Below are 23,117 nucleotides of genomic sequence, written 5' to 3'. Positions count from 1 at the left end.
CTGAATAAAAAATTTAGTATAGATCAAGCAAACTGTTTTTAATTTAGATTTTTTTAAATCTGTATTAAAATTGCTGTTTAGCACTGTAAGCAAAATATTAAAGTAGGTATAAATACCTAAGCTACGAACCTACCTCTAACTAAAACGAAATATGCCACAAAGCTTGTCATTGTCAATGATTTTCAGCAGGCATTGTCAAGCATGAAGAATTTTCCTGCTTGACTGGCGCTGATTAATCATTTAGGGAGCTCTATTCACGGAAAGTTCCATTTTCCTTGCTTTTGAGTTTTTTTCTTGAAACTAACTCTGCTATGTTCAACAGACCATGGATCAGCAGCTTTGACTGATTTTAAAGACAGTGGATGCAGCTTTGACTGATTTTAAAGACAGTGGATGCGTATTTTTTAATTCACGTTACAAAAGAATTTGAACTATTAATCCTTCAAGGCCCGCGAATCTAGACACAATAGATTAATCAATTGTTATGACATTAATGAATGCCGTCTGGGACTCAAGCGGTTAATAGTGAGTGCAATTACATTAGTACATACTTAAGATGAATTTATGAGCTAAGAGGTGCGACTTTTCCTCGTAGAGTTTGATAAAAAGTATATTAACAAATAGCCTAATGTCCTATTTTGATGTTCAAAGATAAGGTACCTATCTAATATGGTATTTCGTTATTTTCATTACGAGTAAAGTCCTACCATTAGTATTTTAATCCTTCAAGCTCCGCGAATCTAGACACAATAGATAATCAATTGTTATGACATTAATTAATGCCGTCCTGGGACTCAATCGGTTAAAGGAGCAATAATCCATTTAATAAATAGATGTACGACGAATCTAAAAGACGCCTCCAGCCCAATTGAAATGGCCTTCAATAAGCGATGATAACCTTGAATAAACAATGTGACAGTATAATAATCATGTTTTCTAGTTTCTACAATCAGCTCTGAGTCCTCAACCGTTTTTCATAACCAGTTCAACGGTCTGTTGAACGTTTATTTGTTTACGTCAATGCCTATAAATAGCAGATTACTTAGATATTCATTGTAGGGTTTTACCTAACCCGAAACTAGGAACTATCGAATCATCATCAGCATTTCAGCTATAGGATATCCACTGCTGAACATCAAGGCCTCCCCCAATGATTTTCATATTGACCGGTTGGTAGAGGCCATCCAGCGCCTTCCTGCCAATTTAATCCCAAATTAATTTGATTTTTTTTGCATAAAAGTAAATATTTTAGACTTCATTAAGCTTTTCCTCTAACTACAATCCAAAATCTAGAATGGTAAAATAAATTTTCATCTCTTGACCAAAGCAAAAAATCAATCTCGCATCTTCCTTTCAATAACACTTGGCAACCCTACTTAGCTTGATAAAAAGCCTATTGAAACCTAGCAGAGGCTTTGAGTCGACTGAGATCGAATTAAAGATAGGTAATAGCTTCCTGCTATGCTCTATTTTGCTTTCATAAACCGGCCCAGCAATTGCTCGACAAACAAAAAAACGTGGATTACACCGGCCATTTTACACGGCATTTTGTGTCCGCAAACGCTAGAGTTAGGTAAATTGGTCTATTAGTTAGAATTTGTTGCAAAATAGATTTTATATTAAGAATTTTCCTCTACTTAAGTAGGTACCTGTACATGGAAACTAACTACGAGTACCTTCCTCTCTTCTCAAGTACTTATTTACTAACACATATCTGGGGGCACGGCAGTGCCCCCACCAAGTCGAGCAAAAAAGCGGCACGGCCGTACCATCCTTTTCTCGAAGCAATTCAGGCCATTTTCGACCGCCTGTAACTTCGTTGTGGATAAAACTAGAAGGCTGAATTTTCATTAGCTATGCAGGCATTGTAAAGACACGGTATATTTAAAATTTCATTCAATTTGAACCAGTAGTTTAAGAATTATAACGGGTCAAAGTTACTTAATTTTGTCACTCACTGACTGACTCACTGACTCACCGATCATCAAAACTCCAAGGCACTTCTAGCAGACCTAGAAGCTTCAAATTTGGAATATAAGTAGTGTTTGGTGTATGAATCAAGGAAAAACTAAAATATTTGGGGGCACGGTAGTGCAACCGCCAAGTCGAGTAAAATTTTTCAATTTCGGTCCAGTTTTCTAGATACATAACTGCTGTCTACAAAATACAAAAAGAAATGATATTTGGGGGCACGGTAGTGCAACCGCCAAGTCGAGTAAAATTTTTCAATTTCGGTCCAGTTTTCTAGATACATAACTGCTGTCTACAAAATACAAAAAGAAATGAGATCCCATCAAAAACAATACTTGTCAAAAAAACCAAGTCTCGCAACTCAGTTGTTCTACGGTAAAAAGTTGTGAGATCCATGTAATACCAAGTCCAGGCCAGGAAATCTTTAACGTTTTACATAAATATATTGACTTGGCCATCGCATGAAAACACGTGTAAATTAAATTATTTAGTGCGATGGCCAAGTCAATAATTTATGTAAAACGTTAAAGATTTCCTGGCCTGGACTTGGTATTACATGGATCTCACAACTTTTTACCGTAGAACAACTGAGTTGCGAGACTTGGTTTTTTTGACAAGTATTGTTTTTGATGGGATTATTATTATCTTCTAGTTTCGATTGTGGTTGGCTCAAAAATTTTAAATATAAAAATATGAATCATCATGTCAATGTTTGTGTTTAGACCAGATAAACAAATTATATTGATTCCTAAACTCAAATTTACAAAAAGTAAATAAAAGCTTGTAATATTAACTGAGCAGCGACCAAAATTTCAATAGGAGAATGGGGACGTCCTATTAAAAAATGGGGTTACGAGTGTTGATTCCTAACGATAAATTCCAAAGACATCCACAAAGCTACGCTTCACTTTCTCCTCCTATTTCATACGTGAACCCACAAAAGCCAACAAAAAGTCGGGGAACTCACAATAAACCGATAAACACCAATCTCTAGCGCAGGAATTCAAGCCTTTTATTTATAAAAGCCATGCCCGTGCGCAGCGCTGCGCTTAAATTATAGAGGGTGGATTGTAGTTTAACGAAGCACGACTCATGAAGTTGTTGGAACATATTTTAGGTGTCCGTAGCGAAATAGTTAAGCCAGTCTGAGAATCTTTAAATAAGTATTAATCATTGTCTGCTTCTAAGAGAGTCGGTTAAGTCTTCCACCAATTAAGGTGTGAATTTAGGATCAGGCGGATTAAAAAAGAAGCGAATTAAATGTCATGGAAATTATACATGAGTTGGAAATTAATTTCTAAGAAAGTTTTATGACATGATTAATTAAAACATCAAATGCTTCATAATCCTATAAGTAGGTATACGTTCTCACGTTGCGGTTTTACAGTCTGCAGAAAAGTATGTTGTAAGTTTCAGAAGTTTAATTCTAGTAGTCTGGAAGACTCATAACACAACACCACCGATGAGACCGGCTGTTCGATCTAGTGAACATTGCATACGACACAAGAATAATGAAAACAAATTGTACAGAACCATCGATCGCGTGTTCCTTCCACTCTTGCCCATTCCACTGGCGTTAGATGGCTGCCATTATTACGGCCGCGGCCGATAAAAACGGCTGCGCGCGCGCCTCTACCAGTCCACTGAGCGTCTCAATTGCTGGAATATCGACTTTTGTTTTGAAATGTCGCAACGTTCGGTTTCAAATGATAATTCCAAATTTTGGAGTACCTAATAAAGTAGGTAATTTAAGCAGCTACCTATTTTGAGGCAGACAAGCAAATCACCTTGTTTGAGCGACAAGAATACTTAATTATTAGTAGCGCCAAACATTATTCTTCTTGCTTGCAAAGCTCTAAAACCACGTAGAGTCGTAAACAGTTCTAAGTTTCTTACATTTTCATACATACTAGGTGAATGCCAAGTTTGCTACTACATATTATTATTGATGTACACTAAATTTCGAAACAAAAACAAAAATAGCTCGTGAAAGAAAACTCTGATTATAGTCTCTATCATACTTTGCTTTGGACATTATATTCCAAAAATGACTATGTAATTAATGCCGAGAAGACACCTGTTTTAATCTATCCATCCTACTTTGGGCAATGATATACATTCCTGCACAATATCTGAGAGTTCCTAAACGATATCAATTGCCAAATAAGTATCATGCCTGTAATTGGATATATTCATGGGCAGTAACGAGGCAGTCTTAGTACCGATATCATTACCTGCCCGGTGGTCTGCCAGGGCTACCACCGATGCACATAGATTTTTTTATAAAAAACGATTAATAAAGGTTATCAAAATTAGCGGAACTAGCCTAGACTTAGATCTCATACTACTGAGAAAAATGATTTGTTTTATGAATAGCACCAGCAGATCTCATAGTAGAGTATCAAGTGGGACTTTTGTGAGGCGGTTGGAACTATGTATATGTTTGGCTCTTTTTTATGCAGAACAAGGCAGGTATTTGATCGCAATTGCACCTGATGATAAGTTAGATTATAGATTTGATGTAATATGATATATGTTTCTTTACATACCTAAATAAAATCAAGCTAATCATAAACTAAATAAACAATTATAAATAAGCAATTATGGTATTAAAGAAGTATATTATTTCCATTACTAATTAGGACTATCGTTTAGAAAAGGCCTGGCACACCTTGAAGCTACAAGCTTTTTTAGATTGATGACTTTTCAAAAGCTTCGCGAAAGTAGTGAAAGTGGAGCCGTTTTTGAAGTTTTATTAATTACCTATTATGAATTGGAGACTGTGATTAAGGATCTATATTTGCAGATCTCTTGATTAAAATTTAATAGGAAATCGTTCGCCCAACCCGGAAGATCTTAAACTTCCTTCGATTTCTACTTCATTAAGTGAACATCTCACCGACATTAATATTCTAGCAAAAGGTAGACATCAAAGTGAAGTCACCGTCAAGTAAGAAGTTCCCAAGTAAGTATTTTTTACATTTTTTTTGTAAAATAGCGCCTGACACTACAATTTTATGATGCTAGAGCGCATAGCTTGTTGTGACACAGACCGTAGCTGCTTGAGTTTGCTGAAATCTCTGAAAAAGGTTCTTTAAAAGAAGTAAATACGAAACAAGGTGGTAATTTAAATATATTGATTATTTATTTGCTCTACTTTTACGAACGGGCAACCCTGACAGCCTCTACACGGATAGGTGATAAATATGTCGCTATCGGCATAGGATCGACGCAGACATACATTAGACCACACTTGTCGAGACATCATTCTCATTCTAACCCCTAAGGCTATCATAATAAAGAACACCTCTAAAACCAATACGAACGGGACCCCGTGAGAAACTCCTACCTTCTTCGATTTTGAGTTTACAACCTACCTACTTACTTTACAATGTAGGTATATTAATTGTTAAATACGGATACCTAGTACTTAAAAGGACCATGAAGATCTAGATTTATATCTACGAGATTATAGAGCACTTATGAGAACTTAATTTCAATATTCTTTCTACATTACAAATATTACAATCGAGTCTATCAAATGTAAGAAGCATTGTTCTCTTTACTTTACGTTTCGCAATCGTTACATGTGTATCTAGTAGGTACATGTAAATTAACTACTGTTTAGCTGATTAATCTAGCTGTTAGAAAGTTGAACTCTTACGATCCTATAGTCCAGGGTTCACTTCTCAGATGGGACACATAAAGTAACATGAAACGCCAAATACTTTTCCGTGAGAAATATATAAATCATTTTCTTTGGAAAATTTTACGCGATGTTATCACACTCTTCCAAGTTTCTAATCTTGTCTGTAACGACGATCTAAACGTGCTCACATTTCCTTCCCAGAAAAAAAATCGTGTATTTAGATGTCAAGCCGTAATTTAATTAAGCAAACACCTGCAGGATACTTGTTTAAGTACAGATAAGTTCTATTAAGCTACTAATCCGTGGCTCAACATTATGTTAATCGAATGTTGCCATAAGCATTCTTATTAGCTCCTCATATTTTTACACAAACATCATGTCTCAAGTTACTTTAATAAGCCCAGGTCCTTTCGGAAGTAAAAGTAGTGAAAGTTTACCGTGGCTTGTAACGAATTAGTTATCTGAGCAAGCGGACGCTAATGGTTAAATGCAGGATATGATATGCGGACATTAAAAACGAACCTTGGTGTACCGCTCGGGAAACTTGCTGAAGTTGCCGATAGATTAACACGTTTCTGACGCGTGTATTGACCACCTTTTAATATCGGTCAGCCCTTTCTACGAGGTTTAGTTATGCTTTCCTGTCAGACACATCCCGTTCGACAAACGGTATAAAGGATAGCCGTTATCTAGCGTAAAATAAGTCATTTCGTAATTAGACATAGCATCAAGCGGCCGATATCCTAAAGATGAGCCATATCACTAAAAGACAATTCAGTACTACACAACTTCATAAAGCTCTAAAATTAGACTAAGCCTATGATGACTCATAATGTTGGCTTTTTTTTTAAGTCTGTTAAAAAGAGATCCAGCGTTGAAGTTATTGTATATCAAACTTAAAAAAAAATTCTGTCTCGAGCCCTACGGATTCCTTAGAACTTGGCGCTAGTAGTATAAAAATGTTCTTCCATTTTTTCTTCGGATTTCGCAACAGATATTTCGATCGGCACGAGTTTAGCGGCGATACAGACAACAAAGGAACCAGTGGACGCCGATCCGAAACCATATCGTAGAATCATTCTCAATTTGACTGTCAATCTTAGCCCATAGATCTTAAGGTGGGTAATCTATCGGCTGCGTTTAAATAGCTTTTGATAGGGTCCAACGTACACTGGCCCTAAAGCGGCGTATTTGACAAAAGGAGTCAATTTGAGCGTACTATCTGGCGATCGCTCGTCGTGACTCATCCGTCTGCTCTAGTGATTATCTCAAAATAATACAGTGTACAAACTCGTGCGCAATGGCGTCTAAGACGTTTCCAACGAAGAAGACGACATCAAAAACTAAATACTGTTAGAATTTCAAACTATTCTGATTGACGGCGGAGTCAACGGGTCATCTGAATCTGCGAAGTTGCGATCTTCGTAAATAACTTTGTGAACAAAGGATTATTAAATATTGAATTAGAGTAAGCAACGGAAAACGTCACAATCTTCAGGATTCGTGACTTAGAAGGAACTCTACTACAATCTAAATAATACTAGTACTGCGGCCAAAGCTACATCTGCCTAACCTCGAATAAAACGCTAAACTTCCTAGCTTCAGGAGAATTAAGCTGCAGGATTACCCTCCAAAGCCATTTCTATTTTTTTAAATCCTCACTTCTCAAGAGATGCTGGTAGGAGCAACGACAGGAGACCCTCAAATACGAAAACTGTGTGTAACCTCCCAATCATCAACTGACTTTTCAAAAGATTGAAACAGTAAAAGCACAGGGTCTAATAAGTGAAGTCCTACTTAGTATAACTTATCTCCAAGACATCAGCTTCAGCCAATAAATAACATTAGATGCTTGATCGATTTTCTGCATTTGATTGATGTGCTAAAACTCAAAAGCCGAATCATGACCATTAAACGAAATGATGCAGAATAATTCCTTGACATATTTTTAGATTGCGTTCAAGTCGAGGTGTGAAATTGCAGTTAAACCGCTATCTAACGTCAGACCTCATGTTTTGCACTAAACGGTAATGGCAATGCAATGGTGTCTGCAATTCCAATTCCGTGCCACCTTGCAGAAATGGCCGTTTAAGACTATTTACTTTTTGGTATTGCCCCGAGATACGTTACAGCAACATACAGATGGAGTTGTTTCAATAACCTAAAACAGTGCCAACAAAATTATATTATGGAAATGAAAGGATAATTTATGTAGCGGCATTGTTTTTAGCTACACACTTACGTATTAACTCAAGAAGTTTTCAATTACACTTACAAATAGAAAGCTTCTTCCAATCCAAAGTTTTGTATTGACAGTATGATAATGTAGAGCGACCTTGTCATTTGACAATCGTCATCAATCTATCAATAATCCACCAGCAGCAATCGTAAGCTCAAAGCTTTTGCAAACATTGATCTCTTATCATAATATTTGGAAATAAAAAACTACTGTAATAATACTTTATCTGATATACAAGTAAGGTAAATTGAAGTCTTGTTTGTCCCGAATACCTATAGGTGTGAATTTACGACACATCAGATACCAAACCCAACACGTTTTTATCGTCTTTCGCTGCAGTGTTCAGTTACGAGTATCGAGTGGCTGTAACATTGTATCCGAGTGAATGGCTCCTGCAGCCATGAAGCGAAGACTCGATCGGAAACCTACTGCTTTGATCTTGGCCGTAATCCGGTTTCTAGGAATAGTACCTACCTACCTACTTACTACATGTTTATCTATGAGACATCGCCCGTATTCACAAACGATGGTTAAGTGAAGCAGCTAATCGAACGCACAGCGTTGAATAGGGCTCTGTGATAGGTTCATGTGTCACACTGTGCACCCACGCGCACTGTGAGACCTCATAGTAATGTTTATGAATACGGGAGTATGAATAGAATCGTAATATTGTACAAGTTCTTGATTTTTTTATATTCTTGCTGTTAACTTTGGTTTTGTTCTAGGTATTGTCCCAATCTATAGGCAATAAAATGGCTTACGAAGTCGGAATAGTATAATTGGGCACGATTAGGACATTTCCAAGACGCGTGCAAGCCTGCAGGTGGGTCCTGCGTGGACAATAAACTTCCATTTGGGTAAGCGGTAGGCGGTGACCTGCTTCGAACCCGCCAAAATTATTGCAAGGTTACCGCAATTTCTTACAGCCATAACGCAACATACCTATTACATCGGATTACATCAGTATTTAAAATGTTGATTCCAAAAACAATTATTATTCCTCTATTGCTTTAATTCGTCTCGCAAGGCAGATTGTTAAGCCCAGAGCTTTCACGGAAGTTCACCTATTGAAGTTCAGAATCAGCGCTGCGTTAAATGACGACAGTTTTAATTTAATGACACTAATCATTGTCATGAGCACTATTTATATCTCCACGTTTTAAAGTAGGTACCTAGGTGACTGACAAAGCCCTAAAGTGAAGGAGAAAATAACTTATCAATGCAGGTACCTACTTAGGCTACTGGACAATTTCATTTCAAGACGATCGTGATAGTCCACGGGTCAGCCTCAACCTGATGACCACCTAACATGAGCACCTATGAAGTAATTATGCAAGTGGATATCCAACCATAACCGTAACGCTTCACGATCACGACCGACCAAAACGCAGCCTTTAGAACAGGGGATCGGACACTCACAATGAATTCCATAACCTTATTTAATTAAAATGGTAGTATAGTAGTTGTAATGGTATAGGTGGACGAAGAAATGGTGAAGGTCGCTGGAAGAACCTGGATGCGGTCAGCACAGGACCGGTCGTTATGGAAATCCTTGGGGGAGGCCTCTAGTTGTTCAGCAGTAGAAGTCATTATGCTAAAACGAACGAATAGGTATCATTTCATCAAATAACTTACCAAACGGTTACGTCAAGAAATAGGCCTAAGTACAAAAATAGCGTAAATGGATAGCTTAAGCTTATTACGATGAAAAAGCTTTCTGAAAGCTCATAAAAAGTACCTGGTGGTATCCCCCTATTAATATTAAGTATCTACTTACACTTTTTAAGCTTCGTGATTTCACTTAGAGCTTACTTAAGTCTACATTTAAAACCGCTTCTTACAGTGATGTAATCCTTTAATCCTTTAGTTATATTTACAAAAGGTTTTATAATACCCAAAACACGAACTGCCATTGTAACTGTCCGTGTTGGACAACAAACATTTCGCGCAAATTTCTTTCGTTGTCAAGTCCGCCTCAGACGTGTTGAGCTTTTCTTTGATCTCACTTCACAAAAGCTTTAAAGCTTTCACGACTCGGACAATAGTTGTTTATAACTCTTTTAAAATAAATATGGGAATAGGAAACGATGGCTCATTATTTTGTGCTTCAAATCTTGCCTCCTTAGATATTTTCAATATCGTTACAAAACGAAGTTAGTACAGTATTTTCAAAACTACGTTATCATCGTTAACTTATAATTTTACTAGATTACAATTTTTTAGATTACCACTTAATAGGTCAGAAAATCCAGATTTTGAACTTCTCAAGTATTTTAATACTACCTACTTATGTAAATAAATCATATTTAACTTAAGATACTAATAACGTAGGTGGCTAGTAAAACTCGTCATATTTTGCCTCCACCACCAACGCGGGTTACGACAACAATCGTTTCGGAATCACTTGATCTGTTAATTGCAGTGGAAGACACTGACATACAGATCCAATTACAGCAATAATAGCTCCATAAATAAACTAGACCTCTGTGAGAACAACGCGACTATACTTGTTTAGGACAAGCCTTGGGTTCTGTGTATTTAGCTCTAGGACTATAAACAGAACCCCTTTTTAAGCGGTAAAAGGCCTAAGTCCAGAAAATTATCCATACCTACTAATAATAAATGCGAAAGTAATTCTGTCTGTTCTGGTACCTTACCCACTGAACCGAATTAGATGAAATTTAGTATAAAATAGATTTTAAAACTTGATCATCATCATCATTTCAACCATAGGACATCCACTGCTGAACATGGCCTGTATTCAGCAGTGGACGTCCTAAGTATGGCTGAAATCCCCCAATGAGACTTGATGATAAATTAATACATCATACATAAGTAATTAATTATAATATGCATCGTAGTTTACTAAAGGACAATCGGAGTGGAGACTGTTTTTACTGTATGTAACTTACATGTTGCTATACAGCCTCCTCATAATAAAACAAAAGTTCTTGTGCAGTGTTACATAAAAGTATTACCTACTTACACGATGTATTTCCCTCAAATCCTTTATTTGATTGCACATTCTGCACTTCTGTAACTAAATTACAAGTTGAAATCAAGCCTAGCTGTAAAGTTTCCATATAAGGCTAGAGTGGGCGCTTGCTGTTGCGAGGATGTTTGATTCGGGGTTCCTTTAGCTTGTTAGTTATTCTGAGAACGAGATAATCTAGAAAATTCTTCAGGGAACTGTCCTCCTTATTGATTTAACGGGTTATTGAGAGTTTAATCAGGTGATCCGTCTGCTCGTTTGCCTCCTATCACATAAAAAAAAATAAAAAAAAATAATGATAATTATTTTTATCTTAATGTTACCTGTACCTGTGAGCTTAAATGCGCGTATCGTCTTCGTCTCATTCATAAACTGGTTGGCGATTTTTTTACTTTACTCAAAATATGTGAAGGCGTAACGTAGATTTACTTATTTGAAATAGTGTTGGTAGACTAGTATGATGAAAAGAACCTTTATTAGCATGGATATAAACACGACAGTTAATAAGAGCTTTTAAGCTTTCAAATTACAGTTTCAGAAGCACAGTGGCGGCAAAGAAAACATTAATAAAAGTATCCTACTTCTTTTACATTAAGCCCTTAAATTTAAAACAAACATAATATGAATGCACTTACCTTTCAAAACAAACAGTAAAACACCGGCTTTTCAGTTTGGAAGCACCAACAGTCCAGTTCGTTTCGGCACTCACAAATGGTGTCCCAAGCACTAAATATCACAAGTCAGTCGTATCACTGTCCGTTTGAGTTATTATTTTTGTTTCACGATAAGACCGGACAGTCACTGTTACCGGCCCGCGTGTCTCGCTCGCGACGGGTACCGCGTGCATTTCAATAGATGAAAGTGTAAACCGTGGTTTTTGTATAGCGCCCTCTCGCTCCTCGCTGCGCGCCAGACAAGGAGCGAACACTCGCCACCGTCGATTTGGCTTTTTGACTCGAGTAGCAACTTCGCCCACTATTTTTATTGTTATTCTAATTCACGCCCCGTCTCGAGACACTACGAACTTTTCTAAGAATTACCCTAAAAACCCATTCCAAAAAAGGCAAGGGTGTAGGATGTAGGAACGGGGAATATTAAGTTAGAAATAAAAGGCGCATTGTGGATTGTTTATTTTTATTTCTTCCCACAGGTGGCAAGTACCAGAGTAGTGAGCACAACCTAACATATGAAAATGGTAACTATTTTCAGGGATAACCACTTCTAATCTAATCAAACGACTCGGAATTTCAAATAGAAATGTACAATCTATCGAACAGTAGGTATTAAATCACTAACATATTTATGTATTTCTAGATTTTAATTACAATGTGACAATGCAAAATAAAAATCATTCGTGTGCAATTACAATAATTAAAATTATAAAAAGTGATCGAATAGTCTGTGGAAAGTTTTGCCGTGCTGTTACAATAAAGTTAGTAGGAAATGTTCCGATTGGCAAAAATGAAGAGGTGAAATCCCTTGACTGCTCCTACCCCGGCCTATAAGATACATTTTTTTATTTCTAATGAATTTACGAAATTTCAAAAACAAAAAGAAAATGATATAATTTGATATGAAATGTAAACAAATGTGCATGTAACCAAGGGCGTCGTAGCAATCGGTTACAAGCTAACTTGTTACTCGAGGAGAGAGCATTACAAGATTTTTTACTTTACAATCACTACTACATGCAAATATTTCTTGTAATATAATAGATTTTAAACGTGTGCTGGATAGCTACGTGTCCAAAAGTTCTTAGAGAAACGTGTTGCACTGCTCTCAACTCACAGATACAAACAAAGAATCCATCGCTGTCGAATATTGTGTTATTATTGAAATAGATATCGATTTACTGAAAGCTCTCGCCACTTAGTCATCGAGTGGCTTACAAAGTTAAAGTTAACTATAATTACGGGGACGTCGTTTTAAAATAACTCCCATTGACATCGGCTCAAGGCACATAATCTTCTGGCCGAAGAGGACGAGAGTTATTTTAAAATGTATTATAATACAACGTATGCGACAGCAATAGATCCACTAAAATATATTTCAATTGTCGATTCGTAAATCCAATACATTTTAATCGTTCTATTGGAGTCGCACCGCCAAGTTTGCAATGGCGCGTTTTCGTTCGTTACAGTAAGCGAGTGTCCCCCATCGAGCCCATTGCAAACGTACCTGTTGTTTATCAACGAGCGTTGACAAAAACATTTCTTTATCCACAGTTGTTTCGGATATCACGCAGATTAACAAGTGCATAGGCACATTACATTAGATTAATTACTAATCAAACATAATATTATATGCAATCTTGAATCTAAACATTTTTTTTGGATTTTCATTTTTTTATCGAGGTATCATTTAGCAAATATCGTTAATAGAATAAGTACAATATAATATGAACTTATGACAGAAAATGAAATATATTAACGTGACACGCAAAAATGAACATTGAATAAGTTTAAAATATACCCAACCATTCTATGACGTAATTTAAACAGAAAAGCTGCTTCAGTATCTGAAATATTGTAGTTATTGGTGGCGACAACAAATTATTTTTCATCTAATAGTATAAACATAGAAAACATATTCCAGATAAAGAAGTAACAACGGATATCAACGAAAGTGTAACAACAAAATTTTTAAACTGAAAATGTCTATACATTATTTTCACGATATACTAAATATATACAATTAGCCTTTCTGATGCAAATTTTGCAATGACATTTTTTTAATTTTTTTCTTGTTTTCAGTTATTACAAACAGAAGTAAATCACACTACAGAAAAATAAATATATAAAACACGACACATTAGTAGCAAAGTTTGCACGAATATTAAAATTTTATATGAAATTGTAACTAGATAAGGCTTCAAGTGAAATAAATAAAGTATGTAGGGGGGTTCTGCACAGGGCTGGCGAGCGGCCGGTGACAACGCGCGACGCGGCAGCCCTGAGGCCCTGCGCAGCCGCCCCATATAAAACGAAAATATACGAAAATATAACATATACACTTCTTATGCTTTACATAAACTATAATAACAGTTACGCCTATATGAACTGTTATAATCCATATTTGGAGCTGTAAATTATGTTACAATTTCCGCCGTCACTGATCATAAGCACCGGCTGTCAAATAAACACTTTCAAAACGTTCCATCAAAAGTAAATTGTATCACGATTCCTGAAAATCATCTTTCGGCGGTTATGAGCAGTGTCGACGCGCATAATAATCGAAGGGCACAATATAATATAGTTCGTCCGTCACTGCGGGCTTCGGCCCGGCTTCCACTGTCCGCACGACACCTCGAACTACGCTAGGGGCGGGCGCGCCGCCCTACGTTATATAAAACGGCTATTCAATAAAATCGCCGCGTGTAAATCTTAGACATATTGGACAAACCACGAAACAAACCGTCCACTACTGTCCGCTAACACCGAGGCGTAACATCGCCTCCACAACTATGTAGTAACGGAAAACAGATAATTTAAATACCGCGAAAATTTTGAAGAATTTCATCGGCCAGAAAACGTAAACGAAAAAATACTAACAAAAATAAAAAATACCTGCTCTATCTACGTTTTACATTAACAAATTATTTAAACAACTTTGGACGATATTATTGTAAGAATTATATTAGAATCGTCCCATGTTCGCCTTGGAATGCTGACGTTTAGATGCGTTATTTTTAATTACCGATTAATAAAACAAAATACTTTCAAATTAATACATCAACTTGGTTACAGAAATGTCTATTAAAATTTCATGTCGATCGTTACGAGTCGCGCGTCGAACACTTTCGAACATTATTCAATCTTTACCAAATATTGTTGATAATGTCGCAAGCGAAAGCATTCCATCAAACATTTCTACATTAATATGAAATCTCTAAAGAGAAAAAATTGAACTAAATTAATGTTACATGTATACTCCTCCCACAATATCTACAATCATAAGATATGTTAGCACTTCTCTAGCCCTTTGTACCACATCTAAGCCATTCGAAGGACGCAGCGAGTCAGGCTTTGCTAATCCTACTATTATTGCTAACTTTTCCATATAATGCCACTTGAACGCGTCGAAGTGTTTCGACTCTATAGCATGTTTCAACTCTCCACAATATATTTTAAACTTTAAATAACAATAATAATATGATCAATGAAACAGGGCGAATATATACAGTATTATGCTGTTAGATATTTCAGGAAAAGAAAAAAACTCAGTCGCCTTGACACAGTAATAGCGTAATAATCGCTAGTTGTTTGAAGGCCGCGCGGCCAGACACTGGGAAAACGAATCGATCGTTACAACTCGATAAACACCCATTTTCTGTGGACTATACTCGTGTCAGGCGACCGTCGAAATAAGCCACTATGGATCAAACTGCCACATTCACACCCGACAATCAAATAAATCGCGTAGACCTATTAATATTCAGAGTGCTAATCGAACGCAGTACCGAGACATTTAATATCGATATTTCTGCGTACAGTAAAGTGTAAATAACAAGGCAAATCGAACGGCGTTTGCCATATTTAAATATAAGCGGTTAAAGGGGGAAAAACTAAATAACTACTTTTAAATGTCTCAGTACTATCACCCACAGCTCTGTTCAGCTACCTAGTGGCAACAGTCAACTTAAAAAAAAAACAAATCGTTTACATCCTTTGCAAAGTTTTAATTAACGCGAATCTGGTTAACCAAAGTTGAGAATTAACGACGCGTCAGTCGGGAGTTTTAAAAACAGATGTTATTTTCCAAACCTCCACCACTCACTAACATTAGAATTAAGTATGCACGATAAAATCCTGTTTTACTTAATTTTAATACAAAGAAACGATTTCTATCGACGGAACCGACATCGCCGCGGATCTCGGAACATTTCGGAAACTTTGCAAAGTTAAACAAGAGTCGAAGTCCCAACGGAGCCACAAAATAGTCGAGAGCTGCGGGCCTCGCGACGCGTGTCGCCGCGCTGCGTCAGTCCCGCTGCCGACACGATGGACATCGATCCAACGGATTCACAAGCTGCAAATGACTCGCCGTAGCGTCAGTTTCAGCAGCGTTTCCGCCCTCAACCAGTGAATGTTAGTTCAGGACCAGAGGTGGAATTGTGTAAAGCAATCGTAATCATTTGACAGTTCATAACGTACGATTATTCTGTCAAACGCTTTGTATAACTGACTTTATCGTACGTTATGAATTGTCAAATGATTACGATTGCTTTACACAATTCCACCTCAGCTCGGAACTGGTTAACGGCGGAAACACTGCAGACGGCATCGACAACGGGCCGCTCCTTAATCTATCGGATGCACGTCATCGACTCGTCCGAGACGGCGCGTCATCTCTCGCAAACGGAACACCACGGCGAGTCACCGACAGAAGCGCAGAAGAATCGACTCGGCGTCGACGGCGGCCTACCTACCGCGTTAGCGCGTGAGCGGGCGGTCGAGCGAGCAGCACGGCAGGAACCGCGCGTGCGGGTGCGAGCAGGGCGCGCCGCAGCGCAGCGCCGCGCTGTGCCGCCGCTTGCGGTCGCCGCCGCCCTCGTCCGCGCCCGCTCCCGCTCCCGCTCCGGCGTATTGCGCGTGCGCCGCGCTGATGTCCGACAGCAACTCCTCCCACTCGAGCGCCTCGTCCGGCCCGCACGCGGCGCCCTCAGCCGGCCGCTTCTTCTTGGCCGCGCGCCCGCACTCCTCCTCCTCGGCCTCCGTCTGCACGGCCGCGTCCGCCTGCCGCAGCGGAAACCGCAGCCGAAAACCCGGGTCCTCCAGGTCGGGGCAGCGCTGCGCCGGCGTCAGGTTCAGCCGCCCGTAGTCGATCGTCTTGCAGCCGCGGTACTCGAGGTAGCGCTCGCGCGACGCCGCCAGGTACACGCCGCCGGACGCGCTGCGCGTGAACTCGACCGGCTCCAGCTCGCCGCGGATGTCGAAGGTGTCGCCGTCGGCGTAGCGCGCGCGCTCGTCGGGCTCGCGGCGGATGGGCCGGAAGTGCGTGCGCGCGGAGGTGAGCAGGTCCTCGCGCGGCGGCTCGGGCGCGGGCGCGGGCGGCGGCGGCGGCGGCGGCGGACGCGCGCGACGACGCGGCGGCACCTCGGCGAAGCCGCTGCGCTCGCGGCTGTGGTTGAGCGCGGAGAAGGAGCGCAGCGTGCCGGCGACGCACGACAGCGCGTCGTAGATGTCCTCGCCCTCGTACAGCGCGAAGGACTGCAGCTCGCGCGGCTCGTTGAGGTTGAGCGGCCGCAGGCGGTCGTGCAGCGCGAGCGAGTCGCGCGCGGGCGAGGCCGGCGCCGGCCCCGCGAACAGGCTGTCCGACGGCGACGACAGCAGGTCCTGGAAGTCGATCGGGAGATCCTGGTACTCGTCGTCGGGCGTGTTCTGGTCCTTGGACCACAGCGCCTCGATGCTGCGATCGAATTTGGCTTCGAATTTCGCGTACAGCTCCTCCTCCATCGGCGTGCGCACCTTCGGGTGGTTGAGGTCCTCGGTGATGACCCAGTCGGCGTCGAGGTCGAGGCTGTCGTCCCAGTCGGGCACCACGTTGTCGTCCATGCGGATCTTGACCTCGGCGATCTCCTTGAGCTCGTCGGTGACGGTGTTCTCGCAGGTGCCGTAGCCCTCGTCGAGCGCGATGGCCCGGATGAACTCCTTGACGGGGTCCTGCGTCTCCATGTCCCAGACTCCCTCGTGCGTGACCCACTCCGGCAGACTCTCTTTGCTTTCGAAGGACCTACTGTAACTGTTGCAGCGTTTCTTGTTGCTCTTCCTTTGACCGTGGTACGAATTTCGACGTTCCTTTCCCGAAGACAGCTTCCTGTTTTTGGCTTCCTTAGCGAGCGGCAGTTCGCATTGCATCTTGTCCTTGAAGTCCGGATCGGGCTTGCGACACCAGGCCGGAGGCGGCAGGTAGTACTGCAGCGGCGACTCTCGCCCTTTCTTCAGAGCCGGGAACGCAGCGTAATATCGACGTACGGCCTCCGCTTGTTCGATGGAACACGTGGGCATGCCTACTTGTGGCGCGGCTTCTTGGTCCTTGATGTCCTGAAGTCTGGTGCACAGCTGGTCAACGATTATGTCGAGGTTCGGTTCCTGGAAAGAAGTAGATGCACATTATAAAGTGCTGCCGGCGGTAGTGTTATCAATGATTATGTCATAAACGGCACGCACGAAGAACATGCCGGCTGCATTTACTCAACTATTAATTGTGTGTTTATTGATAGAGAAACAGATTAGAGAGTAAGGAGCTAGTTTTTACATGACTCAATGTTTAGAACAGTAATTGACTATTTAATTTACAATCATTAACAAACAATAATTAGGTTTTGACTAACTTTACTGTCTATCAATGTTGTATTTATGTAACATAAAAATAAAATCAAACATCTGTTTAGGAATCTAGTGTAGTTTTCAGCCAATAAAATTATTTTACTGCAGTATATTTATCCAAAACAACAGTAATTAATCAATTATTTACAATGTTAGCTACATTCCAGAAGAATTTACAAATAAATATAAATAAACCATTCATGCTGAGCTAATAATTAGGTCTAAATGGTGCTGTAAAAGTAGAGGGATATCTATCTAGTTATTAAGGAAACCACAATTCATTAATCTTGACCACTACATAATCTAGAAAATGAAATACAAAAATCAAAGATACCTCTATATACATTATTACAATCAAATAAATAACAAATCGACAATGGATGCAACTCAAACTGCGGTGTGCATAAGGTGCAAAATTATAAAGAATGATTATGTATTTAATACATAGCTTCAAACAATGGAACAAAAGAATACAATACTCCCAAACTAGTGCGGCCATACCAAAAGGAACAAAAAATGTAACAGCTAGCCTTTTCATAAGCAATATTTCATGTGAAATGTTAATGATTCTACACAAATCTAAGTCTGGGTTGCACCATCTTACTTTAACTCACAAATCTGTCAAACTTCATACAAAAAAACACCGGTTAACGTTATAGTTACGGTCAAAGTTAGGTGGTGCATCTCAGCCTTTGTTTCAAAATCCAATATGTAATATGGCTTATGAAATTACGTAGATCAAAACTATGGACCGACCTTCTTGTAAGGATTCTTATAACTGTTAACGGTCTTCATTTTAACATTCCCACTGTTATGGTCTTGTCCCAACATTACCGAGCACTGCATTATCCTCTTGAGATAGTAGAAAACACACAAAATAGTTAGTTTCCTTCCTAATCGTTTAAAATATATTAATATCAAATAATTAACTAATACTCTTCCTCATTGACTAAATTCATTTCAAATTATCCTTCTTAGTTGTTGTCTTTATCTAATGCATACCCTAATAAACAAAGTGCTCTTTTATGATACAACTTAAAAATGATTACGAAAGGCCAATAATATTAAAATCAATTTTAGTTTATCATGACAGAATGATTACAGATGGAATTATGAGGCTTTTTACACAAGTTCAATGTCTTGTCCTTTGAAGAAAACAAGACGGGGGTATGTGAGGAATTTTACAGTTATTTTTAGAATAAAATGTTACCTACCTGTACGAAGTGTGTGGGTATCAGATGGTGGAGTGTGGATTCTGTCGAAGTTCTTTGGACGTGGCAGGCCTGCAGGCGTCCGCCTGGCTCCCTCTTTTATGCTTACGCATTCTGCCCTGGATACTTTCTGCCGTTATCAAACACCATCATCATGCTCAGAAATCGAGGGTCCATTATCAATTGCCGTGGGCCGTGTGTAAAAATCGATCCTTTGTTACGCCTCTTTACTAATACATCCTTAAATTCTTTGGCCTGTTCTTTGCTAGTGGTTCGTTTTTATAAGGCAATCTTTTTCGAATTCAGTTAATTATGTGCAATCGCATTGTCACTAGCTATCAACAAATGACGCACTTGGTGCACCCCTTCTGAAAAGATAAATGTACGCAAAAGTTGTAGTAACGTAGTAGGTTGTTTTCATGCAAAGGTCATTGCTATCAATGAGTACAAAGAATTTCGTGAAAAGCCATGCCCGCCCCGCCGCGCTAAATGGGTCGATGGCGCCAAAACGTCACTCGAGACATGGCAAGAAAATAAGCGCGGAAGAAACACGGGCAGAGGCCTTGCAGCGAGTTAGCAGTTTGTACTCGCTTGTTATCAATCAACAAAGATCTTGCGCGGCACGTACATCTTTTATCTACGTTTTGCACTGAGTCATACTCGTAACATCGAGAGAATACGATGCAGTTTCACAAGAAGGCGACAGTATTACATGATGCACTTTCACTGAGGACGCGCAGCGTACTTCCGCGTTGGCACGTAAACAAACAATAAATATCAAAAGTCTCACCTGTATCAGTATAAATGGGGTTAATTTATCATGTTATTTCAATACACACACACACCCCACATGAAAAAAAAACATGGCAGCCGCAATGAGTGAGTGAGAGTCAAAAATTTACTTTGATTTGCGCAACTCCGTCAAACGATTAGAATGACGTCTCGCTAAAGACCAATCGCGTGACTTTCGGTTTTCGAATTTCATAAAGATGGCGGAACAAAAGCCCGTGATTAGGTTCTTTTTGGTTTGTGATTCGTCAAAATTTTACGATTGTATTGTCATTGGCGGATAGATTTTACTACAGCCAATCAGAACCACTGGATACGGAAACGGAAGTGAACTCTTTCCCGCCTGCCCTACCCGCGATGTTTTCAAACTTTTTGGTTACAGGCTTTATTAAATCTAAGGTCACAGGTATTATTTAGGGCCTAGGTACCGAGACATGAGATTTTCTAGTTTTAGTGACTAATTATTAAGTCCTACACAAATTGTGTCTTCTACCTGATCCACGGTCTCAAAAGAAACTGGAAATAATATCATTGGAAAACTTTGTTAGGTTAGATAAAACAAGAGAAGAGATCTAGAGATACTATAAATTTCCCAAGAGTGAACATTATTCATCTTGTAAACTATCTGTTTGTAAGTAGTACCTATGTATTGTTTTTTTTATGCAGTACAAGCCAGGCAAAGACTACTGTAGGAGATTGGGATAGGAATGGGATGGGATACCTTCGATTGAGCAGACTCCACAGGACGGTCCAAGCTTGGTTCTTCTTTCACTTTCACAAACACTTGAATTTTTATTGAGATGAGTTTAGCGCGCGATTTGTGTTTATTTGAATTGGTTTATTTTGGATACTTATTTAGTAATAAACGCCCAGATAGGTAGGCGAAGCGGCGCGTTGCGATGCGAGAGCGAGACTGAAGGTGGGAGGGAGAGGATAGGAAAAAGGACTGTCAGAGTGAGTGATAGAATAGTGTGACATGAGTTTGAAATGTATGAGGTTTTAATGCTGGCGCGTACAACTCCCCCGGCCTAGAGGTCTTCCTCTAGATTGAGTGGCGTTTGTAAAAAAAAAGTTAAAAACGTAAAAAAACATGCGTTAGAGAGAACTAAACGAGTTAAATTTGAGTTAAATGAGCGTTAAAGTTGAGTTAAATTAAAGTTAAAGTTGAGTTAAATTGAAGTTAAAGAAAAATTAAAGTTAAAAGCATTATTTGAGTTACTGTAAAGGAAGAGGACAAACTCTAACTACAGGCCGAACATAAAAAGTACCGGTTGCAGTGCGAATCTTTAAGGTGCGAATAATTTTGTCCTTTCCGGGATATACTTCCACAACCACACCCAATGGCCAACAAAGAGGATGCGCATTGTCATCTTTTATAACAACAACAGAGCCCACATCTATCGGTTTGGTCACCGTATTCCACTTTTCACGGCGTTGTAGAGAAGTTAAATACTCCTGACTCCAGCGACGCCAAAAGCTTTGCACTAATTTATTGACTAACTGATAACGCGTTAACCGATTGTCAGAAATATCAGAGACATTCTCTACTGGTAAGAATTTCAGTGGAGTTATATTGAGAAAGTGATTGGGAGTGAGAGTGGATATATCAGATGGGTCAGAGCTAAGAACACACAATGGTCGACTATTCAATAAGCCTTCTATTTGTACAAGTACAGTGTTGAACTCTTCGTATGTTAACACTTGAAGACCAATAACTTTATAAAGATGCGTTTTTACATAACGAACATTTATCTCTGTGATGCCGTTAAAGTGCGGACCATATGGTGGACTATGAAGAAACTTAATGCGTTGTTCAGCCAAATGTAAACTTAAATAATTTTTGTGAGAGTCAGATTCCAAAAGAGCGTAAATTTCGTCAAGCTTGCGTTTAGCGCCAATGAAGTTAGTACCTCCGTCGCTATATATCATGGAAACGGGGCCTCTTCTACAAATGAATCGACGAAAAGCGGCGAGAAATAGATCAGAGCTTAAGTCTGAAACTAACTCTATGTGTAGAGCCTTAGTTGTAAGACAGCAAAATAAACAAATATAAGCCTTCTGGCTTTTAACACCTCTGCGGCGAATGTGAGTAATAAAGAAGGGACCTGCATAATCGACCGATGTATAAACAAAGGCTTTAGCTTCTGAAACGCGAAATGATGGCAAGTCGCCCATAAGAGGGTTTGTAGATTTAGGGTTTAAACGAAAACAGATATTGCATTGATGCACTCTTTGACGTACTAAGTTACGTGCGGAAAGTATCCAAAATTTCTGTCTAAGCAGACTGAGTAGAAGTGAAGGACCAGTATGTAAATTACATACATGAAAGTAATCAACTAAAAGTTGAGTGAAGCGATGTTTAGGCGATAGAATGATTGGATGCTTTTGTCCATAGTTGAGTTGAGAGTGAGTGAGTCGACCTCCGACACGAAGTATATTATCAGAGTCAATGAAAGGGTTAAGTTTGAGAAGCGATTTGTTAAAGGGTTTATTATTTTTAATTGCGTGCATATCTTGAGTAAAAAATAGTGCCTGTATATGGCGTACTAAATAGAGTTCAGCGAGTTCTAAATCAGAGGATGTAACCACTCCGTTTGAACGTAGTATTTTAGCGAAGCGTAACACGTACACAGTAGCGCGTAATAATTTTGGGTACGTGGAAATGCGATCAATTAATCGATCGAAAGGGTGAGAGTTCGATTGAGAGCTTGTCTCTGAAACAAGAGCGATAGTTTTAACGACTCGAGTTTTTGAAGTGAGTTTATCTGGTCGGTATACTGCATGATGAGGTATATAATAATTTGGAGTATTTTCCTCTGAATTCGATGCGTTTTCGACTTTTGACAGAAAACCGCGATCGATACAGTCTTGAATATTTTCATTATAGTTAGTGCGTAAGCCCGGAGTTGAGTCTAACTTTTTCTCTAAGTTATAGAAG

The 23,117-nt window shown here is 39.4% G+C and overlaps 2 protein-coding genes across 2 annotated transcripts in view; both read right to left on the bottom strand.

Moving 5' to 3' along the window:
- The window catches only part of LOC135076158 (leucine zipper putative tumor suppressor 2 homolog), a 115,467-nt gene extending 103,766 nt beyond the window's left edge, over positions 1-11,701 (bottom strand). The window contains exon 1 of the mRNA XM_063970629.1: positions 11,487-11,701. The gene's annotated coding sequence lies outside the window, so the exon portion shown is untranslated. The remainder of the gene's footprint in view (positions 1-11,486) is intronic.
- Positions 11,702-16,283: 4,582 nt separating this feature from the next.
- LOC135075968 (uncharacterized) lies at positions 16,284-20,335 on the bottom strand. The gene is made up of 4 exons (XM_063970415.1): positions 20,181-20,335; positions 19,394-19,758; positions 18,936-19,031; positions 16,284-17,942 (listed from the first exon to the last, which is right to left on the bottom strand). Exons 3-4 carry the CDS (start codon positions 19,023-19,025, stop codon positions 16,284-16,286), a joined length of 1,749 nt encoding a protein of 582 aa, XP_063826485.1. The 5' UTR covers positions 19,026-19,031; positions 19,394-19,758; positions 20,181-20,335.
- Positions 20,336-23,117: the final 2,782 nt, after the last annotated feature.

This window comes from Ostrinia nubilalis, chromosome 11 (genome assembly GCF_963855985.1).
Source record: "Ostrinia nubilalis chromosome 11, ilOstNubi1.1, whole genome shotgun sequence".
In the NCBI taxonomy this organism is placed as follows: Eukaryota; Metazoa; Arthropoda; class Insecta; order Lepidoptera; family Crambidae; genus Ostrinia; species Ostrinia nubilalis.
Note: the sequence above shows the minus strand (reverse complement) of the source record. Positions and strands in the feature narration are given on the sequence as shown.

Coding starts and splice junctions, on each gene's coding strand:
- LOC135075968 (XM_063970415.1), bottom strand. CDS start 19,025: ATGCAGTGCTCGGTAATGTTGGGACAAGACCATAACAGTGGGAATGTT. Junction 17,943..18,935: donor ATAAGAATCCTTACAAGAAG/GTCGGTCCATAG, acceptor ACTTCTTTCCAG/GAACCGAACCTCGACATAAT.